This window comes from Aquarana catesbeiana, linkage group LG11 (genome assembly GCF_042186555.1).
Source record: "Aquarana catesbeiana isolate 2022-GZ linkage group LG11, ASM4218655v1, whole genome shotgun sequence".
Lineage (NCBI taxonomy): Eukaryota > Metazoa > Chordata > Amphibia > Anura > Ranidae > Aquarana > Aquarana catesbeiana.
In genome coordinates, this window is record NC_133334.1 from 254,220,704 (window position 1) to 254,237,029 (window position 16,326).

Genomic DNA, 16,326 nt, shown 5'->3' on the forward strand with positions numbered 1-16,326 from the left:
TACACACACCACCCTGCTGAAATACCTCCAACATACCATCCCCATATAACGCTCTACTAAAATATTTCCATATACCACCACACCCGAACATCTCCTCATACCAAAACATCTCCACATACCACCCCATTAGAATATCTTCACACATCGCACCACTGAAATACCTCCATATACCAAAATACCTCTACATACTACCCATAGACCACTCCACCTCTGGCTGCCATGACATACCTGCACAAAGGCCACCGTCACCACGATGAGAATGGCCTGCAGTGAGAAGAGACAAAAACACAGGTCAGGGATCCGGCAGGAGCAGGAGCTGCCAAGAACAATGTGTGGTAAAGAACATGTGAACAGGAGCCAATGGACTGGCCGACAATGATCTGAGGACAAACGCTATACTCTACACCAGTGATGGCGAACCTTGGCACCCCAAATGTTTTGGAACTACATTTCCCATGATGCTCAACTATACTGCAGAGTGCATGAGCATCATGGGAAATGTCACCATCACTGCGAGTCTACACTGTTTGTAGTCCAGCCACTGCTGGAGAGTCTTACCCCCTGATGCAGAAATCCCTTCCCATCACAGGAGAAGCATCAGGGGGATGGAGCCAGAACCCAGCAAGGAATGTTCATATTGCTGTGTAATGTCTGGTATGTGATTCCAGCTGGCCAGGAACCACTCATAGGTGGAGTGTTCCTTTAACAAAACACATTGGGTGCCCCCCCAAACAATCAGTAAAGAGTTTCAGGATCAGATGATCGGTTGGTAGGCATTGCCAACAAACATCTGATGTGAGGATCACCGCAGGATTAGCAAGATTTACATATAATATATATTAGGGGAATTTAATGCAGGTTCCTTGGGCTCCTGAGAGGCTGGAATAAGGAAAACCATCACGCATAATGGGGGCTCATCTGGGCTAAGGGTGATCCCATCCCCCCAGTCACTCAGCACCATATTCATATATACTTATATAATATTTCATAGGCTATATTGGGAAATATACTTATATTAGACTGCTGAAAAGCACAGAAATAAGAAATTTAGTAAAAGTTGTAGGAGGGTCACCAAATTGGGGGCGGGACAAAGAAAAAAAAACATAAATCGAGAGTTATAACAAGATGGAGTACCCTTAAACCAAAACCCTGTTCTGTGCCCTAGTCAAAGCAATGGAAGACCAGAATTTTGACTGGATGATAGAGAGACCTGGCTGAAAAGCACCAGAGGAAGCTGGAAGCTCTGGATTTCATGGAAGTTGGAGGCGAGTTTATTCAGATTCAAAATTCACCTGCAGGTGGAAACAGCACAAATCAGCAATGCGACATCAACTTACCACCGTGATGCTAACTGCATCCTCGTACTCCTTTGTGATGACGCTGACCAGGGCGGAGCCAAGCAACAACAGGATGAGCGGATTCGTAAACTGATAGAAAGACAAAAACAGAATGTCCAATCTTCAGCTGTATATTATTATACATTTATATAGCTCTGACATATACCACAGTGCTGTACAGAGAACACTGAGCCAGTCTTATTAGTCTCTGCACCAGAGGAGCTTACACTCTAATGTTCCCCCACAGTCACACACTATTATTATTATACATTTATATAGCTCTGATATATACTGCAGTGCTGTACAGAGAACAGTGAGCCAGTCACGTCAGTCTCTGCACCAGAGGAGCTTACACTCTAATGCCCCCCCCCCCCCCCCCAGTCGCACACTAATAATGTTAAACATTTATATCGCAGTAGGTGACTTCCCAGCTCTGCTCCTGCATGAGTCGTGCTATCCCCCTGATGCAGCAGAAGAGGGTGGGGCCTGGGTTAGCGTGTCAGCTATGGATTATATCAGATCCTCTCCCTGGATCTCTGGGGGAAGGAGGTAACATTTATTGATTTGTGCTGCACTTTAAAATGAAATGCTGCTCAGATTTTTTTCATCTTCAGATTTAATTTTTTGTTGCTTGAGGCCGCCCCTTCCCTACATGTGGCAGGCCCTGCTGGTAGTTGTAGTCCCTCCGCAGCTGCTGCAATGTAGACGCCCCTCCCTACTGTGCTGCGTTATTCAAGTCTTGTGTAGAAATGATTACAAATCAGCCTGTGATTGGCTGAGAGAAGGCGCTTGCACGGTTGGCCCTGGGGACGGTGCCTAAGTGTGCAGAGAAGTGGATACAGACATCTCTCCCCTCCCAGAGAACGCAGAAACTTGCTAAGTGTTTCCTCTCTTTCTTCACTGAGAGTGAAATGGACTCCACTTAATTTCCCTGACACCGGGTTTACCGCCCGCAGCGTTTTAGAGGCTGCATGGAGCGACCGTTTAACCCTGCCGGGATGTGGAATCATTCAGATGGGTGAAGTCAGAGAGGTCATTGAAGGAGTCTGTAATGCGAGTTTATATTATACAGACTCTGCAGGGACAGCCCAGAATCATGTGACCAGAGGCTGCAGTTCTGCCAACAAAGTACAGTGAAAGACCTTCTGAATGGCATAACCAGATCAATGTCCTTCTCATATCTTACCTGTCCCAGGTATTTCTTCCACACTGGATCGGCGCTGTCCAATTGAAATTCATTCCAGCCATGCTTCACCCGCCGCTGGAGAACCGCGCACTCAGACAGTCCAGTGTTCACGTCTGCCTGTAAATGGAGAGAGCGTCAGGATGAGAGGGCAGAGGACGGGCTGGTGATACAGTGTATTGGTTCTAACAGGTGTCAGCAAACCCATCCCATACATGAACCTGGAGGGTACACAATGCCCTTTGCACTGCCACCTGCTGCCATTGGCTGCAACTGACAGATCAATAGGATATGATTTATAAAGACATTCCCACCCTCCTCTCTGATGCCTGAGACTGAGGGTGTAGGTGTGCTAAGCAGGTGAGGCCTCACGGTACACCTGCACCGGTACCCTGTGTTCATAAAACGTAGAGGGCTTGGGGCTGATCCGAGGACTGCAGTACATGCATTGGGGCTAATATAAGGTCTGAAGTGCATGCATTGGGGCTGATCTGAGGACTGTGGTGCATGCATTGGGGCTGATCTGAGGACTGTGGTGCATGCATTGGGACTGATCCGGGGACTGTGGTGCATGCATTGGGACTGATCTGAGGACTGAGATGCATGCATTGGGGCTGATCTGAGGACTGAGATGCATGCATTGGGACTGATCTGAGGACTGTGGTGCATGCATTGGGACTGATCCGGGGACTGTGGTGCATGCATTGGGACTGATCCGGGGACTGTGGTGCATGCATTGGGACTGATCCGGGGACTGTGGTGCATGCATTGGGACTGATCCGGGGACTGTGGTGCATGCATTGGGACTGATCCGGGGACTGTGGTGCATGCATTGGGACTGATCCGGGGACTGTGGTGCATGCATTGGGACTGATCCGGGGACTGTGGTGCATGCATTGGGACTGATCCGGGGACTGTGGTGCATGCATTGGGACTGATCCGGGGACTGTGGTGCATGCATTGGGACTGATCCGGGGACTGTGGTGCATGCATTGGGACTGATCCGGGGACTGTGGTGCATGCATTGGGACTGATCCGGGGACTGTGGTGCATGCATTGGGACTGATCTGAGGACTGAGATGCATGCATTGGGACTGATCTGAGGACTGAGATGCATGCATTGAGACTGATCACGCTTTGTGTGCAGATAATCGATGTATGCACTTGTGGTTGTACTGTTAATAACAAGTTAAACTCAATTATTTAATGACCTCCATTAGCAGGACAGCAATGAGCACAAGGACTGAAAACAAACAATTCTACAATGCGCCATTGTTCACCAATGCGCTGCTATTTGTGAACATGACACTTAAAGTGACACTAAACACTATTCTGTGTCCCTAAAGTCTCTTCTAGATTTCTCAGCTTCCTCCAAATCTCCAACTGTGATCGGCCTTCCTATCGTGTTCCTGTGATATGGTTTAGTGAAGGTTGCTGATCCCAGATCTATGACAGGTGAGCGGGTATGATTGTGTAATGTCTACAGCCGTCTCTGATTTCAGGTACCTGAAATCCCTCCACGCCCCTCCATACCCCTCCACACCCCTCCATATACCCCTCCACACCCCTCCATACACCTCGCCATATACCCCTCCACACCCCTCCATACACCTCTCCATACACCCCTCCATACACCCCTCCACACCCCTCCATACACCCCTCCACATCCCTCCACATCCCTCCATACACGTCTCCATATACCCCTCCATACCCCTCCACACCCCTCCACACACCTCTCCATATACCCCTCCACACACCCCTCCACGGTCACATTATTTCACAGAAGACTTTCTTCTGACAATTGAATACATGAAATCCGCCTTCAGTGATGAGCCTCATCCTGATTGCCGGATTAACAAATAAAACTGAAGTGCGACTCACATGTAAATATTTTATCACTTCCTCCTCACTCAGACGGCTCGCTTCCTTCGCTGTCAATGATACAACATCATCGCCATGTTCCACCGACTTCAGCTCACACTGGTCGTCCGCCTGCGGCAAGAAAGGAGATTTGTTGGGCATTATTTATATATTAACAAAATCCGCTACAGAAACTCCTAGTCCCCGAACCCCAGAGCTTTACTTTATTCAATAACTACAACGGGCGAGGGGTGATGGAGGGCCTCCACTAGTGCTGTACACACCAAACCAATGACAGCGGTGCAGGTACCCACCAATGACAGCGGTGCAGGTACCCACCAATGACAGCGGTGCAGGTACCCACCAATGACAGCGCTGTAGGTACCCACCAATGACAGCGCTGTAGGTACCCACCAATGACAGCAGTGTAGGTACCCACCAATGACAGCAGTGTAGGTACCCACCAATGACAGCAGTGTAGGTACCCACCAATGACAGCGGTGTAGGTACCCACCAATGACAGCGGTGTAGGTACCCACCAATGACAGCGGTGTAGGTACCCACCAATGACAGTGCTGTAGGCACCCACCAATGAAAGTAGTGTGTGTATCCACCAATGACAGTGGTGTACATACCCACAAACAGAGAACCTACTACTGAGACACTGATAGGAATCTAAAAAAAAACAACATAGATCTACAGAGACACGGATAAGAATCTACAGACACTGACATGAACATACCAAATCACTGATATGAATCTAACATTTACTGCACAGGATACAATTAAATACAATGTCAGCTCTGGGGCGATGAAAGGATACAATTCTTCTAGTAACATTCTAACAGCCAGAGCTCATTGGAGGGTTCCCATTGGAATACACAGCGATATCTATGACCTTGCAGCTCTCCAGGAAATCCTTATACCTCATCATAGACCAAAGTGCAGCGGAAGAATTGCTATATCTTTTATAAAAGAATAGCATACCCACAAAAATGTATGGAAAACACATGTACTATAAAATCCATCTATGGAGAGGCCTGCTCTACACACCTGGTACAGGAAATGCTCAAATGTTGCACCTCAAGTGTGTATCCTCTTTTACACGTTTCGAGGGTGCACTTCCTTCTTCAGGGCTACCCAATATCTAAACACATTGGAGGTCATTTATGAAAGGCAAATCCACTTTGCACTGAAAGTGCACTTGGAAGTGCAGTCGCTCTAAATCTAAGGGGTAGATCTGAAATGAGGGGAAGCTCTGCTGATTTTATCATCCAATCATATGCAAGCTAAAATGCTGTTTTTTGTTTTCCTTGCATGTCCTCCTCGGATTTACAGCGACTGCACTTCCAAGTGCACTTGCAGTGCAAAGTGGATTTTCCTTTTGTAAATAACCCCCATTATTCCTAAATAGCCCCCCATCAGCAAGCATCCCAGGGATACTTTCCTCAAATTATATATAGGGACACCTGCCTTTACACGCACATGGACTTTAATGGCATCCCAGTCTTATGCTGCGTACACATGGTCGGACTTTTCGACCGGACTGGTCTGACGGACGCCAACGGACCAAATCCGGCAGACAATCCAATCGCTATAACAGCTTCATCTCTTCTGGGAAGGCTGTCCACAAGGTTTAGGAGCGTGTCTATGGGAATGCTTGACCATTCTTCCAGAAGCGTATTTGTGAGGTCAGGCACTGATGTGGACAAGAAGGCCTGGCTCGCAGTCTCCGCTATAAATTATCCAAAAGGTTTTTTATTGGGTTGAGGTCAGGCCAGTTAAGTCCCTCCACCCCAAATTCGCTCATCCATGTCTTTATGGAACTTGCTTAGTGCACTGGTGCTCAGTCATGTTGAAACAGGAAAGGGGCCATCCCCAAACTGTTCCCACAAAGTGGGAGCATGAAATTGTCTAATATGTCTTGGTATGCTGACGCCTTAAGAGTTCCCTTCACTGGAACTAAGGGGCCAAGCCCAACCCAGAGAAAACAACCCCACACCAAAATCCCCCCTCCACCAAATGATTTGGACCAATGCATAAAGCAAGGTCCATAAACGACATGAATGAGTTAGTTTGGGGTAGAGGAACTTGACTGGCCTGCACAGACCTGACCTTAATCCAATAGAACACCTTTGGGATTATAAAAGCGGAGACTGAGAGCCAGGCCTTCTCATCCATCAGTGCCTGTCCTCACAAATGCACTTCTGGAAGAATGGTCAAGTATTACCATAGACACACTCCTAAACCTTGTGAACAGCCTTTCCAGAAAAGTTGAAGCTGTAATAGCTGCAAAGGGTGGGCTAACTCAATAGTGCATAATAATATTGAACCCTACGGACTAAGACTGGGATGCCATTAAAGTTCATGTGCGTGTAAAGGCCGGCGTCCCAATACTTTTGTTAATATAGCGTACATGTTCAAATCTATCATTGGAATTCTTAAATATCTATCAAATAGAAGAACTGATCAAATATTGTTCACTATGGAGGTCATCATCAATGTATAGAGGTCATCATATAAAAAAACAGGGACTACACTAGTGTAGCAAGGTCCCATGCCTCCTTCGGTCTAATGAGAACCTCCAGGGCCAGAGATAGCTGACATCCTTCTGTATGTGGTGGGTTGCGAGGCACAGTGGGTGCAAAGATGGTGAAAGTCATTGGGCGCCAGACACTTCTTGGATGCAAAAGAGGCTTTATTTTTTTTATTTTAACAGTCCCTTTTGTATTTTTGGGGGAGAGAAGATTAGGGCCAGGACACCCTTAGGTAGTTGCAAATTCAATTAGGAGACTTCCGAGACTTCAATAGGAAGACAGCCGTGCAAGGAAAGGCCTCCAGCAAGAAGCCACATCTGCATGTGTAGGAATGCTGTCTCCTATGGCAACAGTTTTGAACAGTTCCTAACACAAAGAGTAAAAGTTCTTTCAGCTTCACTACAAGTTCTCCTTGTAGTTCTTCCATACACTGAGATCTCGGTCTCTCACTAGACCCACTGATTCACTGCCACTGAATCCCTTGATCTCCTCCAATCTTCACAGAGGTATCTTCCTCAATCATCATCCCCACCTCTCTGCTGGGTCCCTAGCTTGGCACTCTAGATAACTCTCAAGCTTCACCCACGCTGGCCTGCTCAGTCCCTAGCTTGACACACAAGGCTGCTCTGCAAGCGTCACCTTCACTGGCTGGGTCCCTGGCTTGATTCCCACTAAAGTCTCCTGACCCTTCACCTTCCCCGGTTGGTGAGAATGTTGCTTCGGTTTTTGCTTCAGTTACTCACTGTAATCCCTGGTAATAAGGTGGATAGTCCATTACTGGCGACAGCTTTCCCTCTACCTCCGACCACAACAGGTTCTCCGGCCAACAGAACCGTCACTTTTGGTTGATTCTGGATAGGCCCTCAGGTAGCCTAGCAGCTAGATGTGCCCGGGATAGGCACACCTCTGGCCTAGTAGCCCAGGCAATACAACACAAGTCCATCCAGACAGCCGTCCAGGTGGCACATAACATAGATCACCCAAATATATAGGTTCTTCCAGCAGGCCAAGGGATTCAAGAAAACCCCTGCCCATTGGCTGAGATACCCCACATACCCATAACCTGACCTTGGGTTGCCCTTCTCATATCTAGTACCACCAAGTACTCGGCCACCTAGTCGTAGAAGAGAAAAGTGGAACAAGGCCAAACTTCGGGAGAAATCAATAGATCTCCATCAACCAGGATAACTACTCCTGGCAGGCAAATTTGTGAGGCGCTCCCTGCCTAAAACTACAGGGTGCTACACTAGACTGAAGGTATGCTGTGGTATCTGGCACTCAGTGTTAATTTCGTCAACGAAAAGTACAGCACATTTTCGTCCACTGACGAAAACTATGATGAAAATCAAGGAGGGACGTTTACCCTGGTGAACTAACTTCCAGTTTTCACGGAGCACCGCCTGCTTCTGCTCCCAGCAAGCAAGCGACTGTGTGCACCACCAACGAGACTTTCCCACTCCCGACTCACGAGACGACCGACAGCCAGGCGCCCATGTCCAGAGCAAAGCAGTGTGTAAATTACAATTACAGCAGGCCTGAGGCCTCCCCTCAGATCACCATCCAGCACTGTGTGTGTGTGCGCATTACAGGCCTCCTCTGACCACTGGCAGTGGCATCCAGGGCACTGTGCATTACAGGCCATCCCTCAGACCACCATGCAGAGCACTATGCAGCATTACAGGCCTCCTCAGACCACCGTCCAGAGCAGTGGTGGCCGGTGATCTTTTTTTTTGGGGATGGGGGGGGGGGCAAATGGTACCAACACCCCGGTCGTTCGGTTGGCGGGCAGGTCAGGTGCACTTACCCCATTCTATGCAGCGCTATACTGGCGGCTTCCCTTGCTCCTCGACAAGCGGCAACGCCTCTCCCATCCCCTGCTCTCCACGGACATCGGCGACTCAGTTTCCTCCTTCCTCCTAGATGTTACAACAGCATATATTCATTTGCTCTTGTAATACCTGGGTGGGCTCATGGGGCAATGCTCTGCGCTCTGAGCCCACCCTATTTCGAAGCCTATTAGAGCCTATAATCAGGTGCTTCAAAGAAAACAAACAACAGTCCCACTGCTGTAATTCAGGTGCCCGGTGTCCTGAAAGGGGCCGGGCGCCTGAATTGGGGATGGCCATGTATAGATTCATGCTATGCATGAATCTATCCATTATTCATATAGGGGGTGGCGTGAAGAGAGGGGGCAGCGCATGGGTGCCCCTAATGGACAGGCCCCCACTGATCCAGGGCACTATGCAGCACAGGCCTCCTCAGACTACGTTCCAGCACTATGCAGCATTTCAGGCCTCCTCAGACCACCGTCCAGTACTATAGGCCTCCTCAGACCACGATCCAGAGCACTATGCAGCATTACAAGCCTGCTCAGACCACCGTCCAGCACTATGCAGCATTACAGACCTCCTCAGAACACCATCCAGAGCACTATGCAGCATTACAGGCCTCCTCAGACCACCATCTAGAGCACTATGCAGCATTACAGGCCTCCTAAGACCACCATCTAGAGCACTATGCAGCATTACAGGCCTCCTCAGACCACCATCTAGAGCACTATGCAGCATTACAGGCCTCCTCAGACCACCATCCAGAGAACTCTGCAGCATTATAGCCCTCCTCAGACCACCGTCCAGAGCACTATTAAGCATTACAGGCCTCCTCAGACCACCATCCAGCATTACAGGCCTCCTCAGACCACCATCCAGCATTACAGGCCTCCTCAGACCACCATCTAGCATTATGCAGCATTACAGGCCTCCTCAGACCACCATCCAGAGAACTCTGCAGTATTACAGGCCTCCATTCCAGAAAACTAATCCTGAAATTCATGCAAAAGGTAAGCACAGTACACGTAACTCCACTTTTGTTGAGAACAGTCTTATCTATGTACATTGCAGGGATTTTTTTTTTAACAAACTGTCTTGCAGCCAGTTTGCATACCTTTTGTTATTCTGAAGTAATAGCCGTTAGTTTGTTTGTCGTCATGTTGTGCACTTAGTCACTGAATCCTAATGGGAGTTATTTCATAATAGCTCTCAGCTGCTGCTTTCCCCAGAATTGAAGAAGTAGACCAATAAAATATATATATAGGAGGGATGTTTTTTTTTTTTTTTTTTTTTTAGCCAGTGGAGTGCAAAAATATCCAAAAACTTCCACCTGGTGCCAAAAAAGTGCACACACAGAGTGAAACATAAAAACGTGCAACAGGTGTTGCACTGATCCTCCACTAGGGAAGGACCTTACCCTGATCCCCCGAGGCATTGGGCTCCAGACAGGGACTGCCGAAACAGACCCACCCACGTACTAGGTAGGACTCCCCCCAAGGGAGACCCCATGAAAGAGGGCGAACCAAGCCAGAAGGCCTTTGTCCATCCCCTCACAAGACTTTCAGAGTAGGCCCGAGGACCCACACCCTACTCATCACACATCACAAACATCAAGCAAAAAAAAACAAAAAAAATACAAAAAAGTGACAAACACTGGGATAAGTAAAAAGAAAGTGGGGAGAAGGAAGTGGGAGAGTGAAAAGTGACCATTGTGTAATACAATGGCCAGCCCACCGGCCAGGAATAAAATTTCCCCTGGTCCTAGCCAAAAGGCTCGGCCCTAGAGGCAGGTGCGAAAAACATATATATAGGAGGGATGTGGTCACTGGGAGGGGCACTGTCAATTTTCGCATGGCACAGGGCACTTAAAGGCCTAAGGCTGGCCCTGGGCAGGGCCACACATGTAGTATATTATAGAGAGACAACTTAGAGCTGACTGTGCGAGGAGAGAGCAAGAGAGCGAGAGCGAAAAAGAGCGAGCGAGAAAAAGAGAGCGAGCGAGAAAAAGAGAGCGAGCGAGAAAGAGAGAGCGAGCGAGAAAGAGAGAGCGAGCGAGAAAAAGAGAGCGAGAGAGAAAAAGAGAGCGAGAAAGAGAGAGCGAGCGAGAAAGAGAGAGCGAGCGAGAAAGAGAGAGCGAGCGAGAAAGAGAGAGCGAGAGAGAAAGAGAGAGCGAGAGAGAAAAAGAGCGAGAGAGAAAAAGAGAGCAAGAGAGAAAAAGAGAGCGAGAGAGAAAAAGAGAGCGAGAGAGAAAAAGAGAGCGAGAGAGAAAAAGAGAGCGAGAGAGAAAAAGAGCGCGAGCGAGAAAGAGAGCGAGAAAGAGAGCGAGCGAGAAAAAGAGAGCGAGAAAAAGAGAGCGAGAAAGAGAGCGAGAGCGAAAAAGAGCGAGAGCGAAAAAGAGAGCGAGAGCGAAAAAGAGAGCGAGAGCGAAAAAGAGAGCGAGAGCGAAAAAGAGAGCGAAAAAGAGAGCGAGAGAGAAAAAGAGAACAAGAAAAAAAAAATCAGAATAACTTGATTTTTTTTTCCATAATTCAACCCCACAGATAAATAAAACCTCCAATGATGGGCCAAGTCAAGCCAGGGTTTTCACAGACAGCAGAATTGACAAAAAAAACAAGCAGCTGATGCAAGCACTGTCCAGAACATTTCATCAGTTACTTGGATCTAAGAATGAATGAAGCAAAGCGCTGGTTCACATTCGCTTTCATTACCTGTGCAGTAGTGGCACGGTCTTGGTAGCTAGTGTTCTGTTTAAAGTCTTCAAGGTAGCTGAGTAGATCAAAGAGGGCCATGGACATGGTGTCACTCGAGGGTTTTAGTATGTTACGGTTGAGTTTTGCAGAGCGCAGGTCATGCCATGATGCTTTTTCCATTTAACTAGGGAGCTGTGTGATTTACTTTTTTAGTTTGAGGAGTCTTTTCGATCATGTTGAATGTACTAGTAGCTAGAGCTGCACAATTAATCGTTAAAAAATCGTGATCTCGATTCACCCCCTCTGACGATCTCTCCTGCTGAGTTTGCCATTCTTTCATATAAACAAGTGGAGAGATTATCTGCTCACTCAGCTGTCAAAAGAAAGCATCAGGTAGTCTGCTAAGTTTAGAACTTGAAACATTGTAACTAACTTCCTTCTTAGATCAAAGGGATAGAACTTCTCTGTGTAAACAAATAACCTGGCTATCTACCAAGTTTTAAACAACGTGTAAATGCAGGAAGTTTAACCACTTAAAGTCTAAATCTTTTTCTGACACTTCTTTCTTAAGTTAAAATCAATATTTTTTGCTAAAAAAAATTTACTTGGAACCCCCAAATAATATTAGAGATATATTATATATATCTATCTATCTATCTCTCTATCAATTACTGCAATATTTTATGTCACACTGCATTTGCCCAGCTTTCAAATGCAATTTTTTGGGAAAAAATACACTTCAATAAATAAAAAAAAAAACGAAACAGTAAAGTTAGCACAATTTTTTTTGTTTTAATGTGAAAGATGATGTTACGCCGAGAGAATTGTGATCTATCCTCTAAGCAAAAAAATCGTGATTCTCATTTTAGCGAGAATCGTGCAGCTCTACTAGTAGCATTACTTGACCAGCGTGTGGGGCAGTCATTTAACCACTTGCCGACGATGTACGTCGGCAGAATAGCATGGGTGTGCAAATGGACGTACCCGTACGCCCCTCCATCGCGGGCGGGTGTTCCCATGGGTCCCGCAAACTCGATGTCCGCCGGTGGCCCGCGATCGTGGCAAGGAGGGGCAGAACGGGGAGATGCCTATGTAAAACAAGGCATTTCCCTGTTCTGTCCAGTGACATGATAAATCGGGAGCAGTGATCTCAGTCATGTCCAATTGAGCCCACCCCCCCCCCTACAGTTAGAACACAGTGAGGGAACACACTTAACCCCTTGATTGCCCCCTAGTGTTTAACCCCTTCCCTGCCAGTGATATTTATACAGTAATCAGTGGCTATTTTTTAGCTCTGATCGCTGTTTAAAAATGTCAATGGTCCCAAAATAGCATCAAAAGTGTCTGATCTGTCCGCCGCAGTTCCGCTAAAAATTGCTGATCACCGCCATTACTAATAAAAAAAAAAAAAATTATAATAAAAATACCATAAATCTATCCCCTATTTTGTAGGCGCTATAACTTTTGCCCAAACCAATCAATACACGCTTATTGCGATTTTTTTTTACCAAAAATATGTAGAAGAATACATATCGGCCTAAACTGAGGAAGAAATTTTTTTTTTTATACATTTTTTTGGTATATTATAGTAAAAAGTAAAAAAATATTGCTTTTTTTTCCAAAATGGTCAGTGTTTTTTGTTTATAGCACAAAAAATAAAAACCGCAGAGGTGATCAAATACCACCAAAAGAAAGCTCTATTTGTGGGAAAACATAAGGTTTGGGTGTAACGTCGCAATTGTAAGTTAAAGTGACGCAGTGCCGTATCGCAAAATATGCTCTGGTCATTAAGGGGGTAAATTCTTCCAGGGCTGAAGTGGTTAAAAGAGTAAGGCCACAAAGCTCCAATATCTTCAGTGTTGCAATGGAATGGAAGACTTGAAGAAGTTCCCTATTGATCTTGCTTTATCAAAGATTCTTTTAACACTTGCTTCCATGCACCAGACAAGACCACACACACGCCACCTCCTTTCATTATTCATTGTAGGCACCCTGACCGGTCTGTCGCTGCACAGCCCCTATACAAAACAAAGTGTGATGTCCAATTTTTCTGTTTTCAACATATCAGCTTCAGGGACAACATGTTCACGTGCTGCCTATTATATTTCACCCACTTTCAGATGCCATTGTAACACTTTGAACGTGGCATGGTTGTTGGTGGCAGACGGACTGGTCCGAGTATTTCAAAAACTGCTGATCTACTGGGATTTTCACGCACAACATTCTCTCGGGCTTACAGAGAGTAGGTGTAAGCCGGCCTTTGCATAGGAGATAGCGGGCGCGAGCGTGCCTTAGGTATTTCAACTGGAAGAGCAGCCAGGCGAGCAGCATTTTTAGAAGGCGTGATCAGCTTTGGCAGCCCACATCTTTCCAATGACAGGGAAATTTTATTCCTCTAGAAGAAGGACAATGAGCAGCCAGGTGGTGACACATCAATGGAATGTGTACAGTTTATTTAGTAATCTGAAATGGCAGAAAGGAAGGAGGAACATGCAATGCCTGGCTGCAGAGAACATATGAAGGAATTCCTAGCCTCACCCAGCCTGTCAGGGATCAGGGGTCGTATCGTCTGATTGGAGGACGGAAGATGTCCAGAGACAACCCATACACAGGATCTGCGTGATCGGTTATAAAAAAAATAACATAACTAGGGGGTCAGGATGACTAAAGAGAACCTGTATAGCAGCCCATGTAACGTCTATGTTTAGATGTCCTTTAACCACTTGCCTACCGGGCACTTACACCCCCTTCCTGCCCAGACCATTTTTTCAGCGCTGTCGCACTTTGAATGACAATTGCGCGGTCATGCAACACTGTACCCAAACTACATTTTTATCATTTTCTTCACACAACTAGAGCTTTCTTTTGGTGGTATTTAATCACTGCTGGGGTTTTTTTTACAAAAAAAAGACCAAAAATTTTGAAAAAAAAAAAAGTTTTTTTTTTTTAACTTTTTTTCTGTCAGTAAATTTTGTAACTAACGAATTTTTTCGCCTTTCACTGATGTGAGCTGATGGGCTGAACTGGTGGGCATTGATGAGGTGGCACTTATGGGCACTGATGAGGTGGCACTTATGGGCACTGATGGACATTGATTGACAGCAGTGATGGGCATTGATGGGCAGCACTGATAGGTGGCACTGACTGCCAGAACTGACTGGCATCGCTAATGGGCACCGATTGGTGGCACTTGTGGGCACTGATAGTTGGCATTGGTGGGCACTGATTGGTGACACTTTTTCTTTATTGTAATCTGGGCACTGATGATCAGTGCCCTGATTACATTCCTACATGTCCCTCTGTGCGGAGATGCCGCTGATCGGCTCTCCTCTCCTCACACTCTGCACTTCCTTGTTTACATGTGACCAGCTGTGATTGGACACAGCCGATGACATGGTTAAAGAGCCGTGGACACGGCTCTTTACAGAGATCGGGGTCGCGCCGTTTCCTAACAACACGGCGTGGGCGCAGCCGTTCTGGAACTCCGTCATATGACGTTGTCCCAGAACAAAGCTGCACCGCCCCCGCTGTCATTTGACGGTGGGTGGGCAGCAAGCAGTTAAAATAGGCAACATAGGCAGTGGCGCTGTGTATTCACAGGACCACACCACAGGCAGATACCGTTGTGGCTCCTTACACCTTCCTTCACATAAGGGCCCAGAGCAGAGTTGTGGGAGATGCCCAGCAAGCTCCACCCACTACAGAAAGCTACAGGAAGGGGCGGAGGTCAGACCAGTCCCCCTGCACAAGGAAAGAGGGCAGCAATGAGCGGTCTTTATTACAGGAAGTCTCACACTTGATTACTGCACAGATCTGGAAGAAATACACAAAGCACACGGAGATTCATGAAGAACGAACAGATTTAGACATTTGCCGATCCTGGAGATCAGATTTGTCAGACGATTTTTCCAGCTTTACAGTGCAGGAAGTAATAATGTTACATATTTATCAGATGGGGCTGAAAAAACTGAAACATTCTTTATAAACAATGAAAGAAATGACTGACATTCCTGAACTGCAACTTCCTGCACACCATCTGGCAGGACCGTTGACATGACATACAGTAGGGAAAATAATTATTTGATCTCCTGCAGATTTTGTAAGTTTTCCCACTTACAAAGAAATGAAGGGTCTATAATTGTTATCAAAGGTGTATTTTAAATGATAGAGATAGAATATCAACCAAAATGCCAGAAAAAACATGATATAAATGTTATAAAATTGATTTGCAATTCAGTGAGTGAAATAAGTATTTGATCCCCAACCGACCAACAAAAGTTCTGGCACCCACAGACTGGCTACAGTAGGTGCTCATGTGGTACACAGATTAGTCCTGTTAAATTAAGAAGTTGCTCCTAACAACAACTCATTATGTCTAGAAAAAAAAAAAAAACCCTGTCCACAGAATCCTTCTTCCATTCAAACCTCACCATCATGGGCAAGACCAAAGAGCTGTCAAAGGACGTCAGGGACAAGATTGTAGACCTGCACAAGGCTGGAATGGGCTACAAGACCATCAGCAAGAAGCTTGGTGAGAAGGAGACAACTGGTGGAGCAATTATTTGCAAATGGAAGAAATACAAAATAACCATCAATCGAACTCTGTCTGGAGCTCTATGCAAGATTTCACCTCATGGAGTAAGGATGGTCATGAGAAAAGTGAGGGATCAGCCCAGAACTACATAGGAGGAGCTTGTAAATGATCTCAAGGTGGTTGGGACCACAGTCACCAAACCATTGGCAACACAATACACTGCCATGGATTGAAATCATGCAGCGCCCGCAAGGTACCCCTCCTCAGGAAGGCACATGTACAGGCCCATCTGAAGTTTGCCAATGAACATCTAAAGGATGCAGAGAAGGAATGGGAGAAATTGCTGTGGTCAGATG

At 46.5% G+C, this 16,326-nt stretch overlaps 1 protein-coding gene across 1 annotated transcript in view; it reads right to left on the reverse strand.

Annotated features, from left to right (window-relative positions):
- Positions 1 to 16,326, reverse strand: part of LOC141112672 (calcium-transporting ATPase type 2C member 2-like) — a gene marked incomplete at its 3' end in the record, with an annotated part of 112,595 nt that overhangs the window by 65,574 nt on the left and 30,695 nt on the right. The window contains 4 exon segments of the mRNA XM_073605666.1: positions 229 to 264; positions 1,338 to 1,427; positions 2,524 to 2,640; positions 4,402 to 4,512. Of these exon segments, the coding sequence (XP_073461767.1) occupies positions 229 to 264; positions 1,338 to 1,427; positions 2,524 to 2,640; positions 4,402 to 4,512 (354 nt within the window).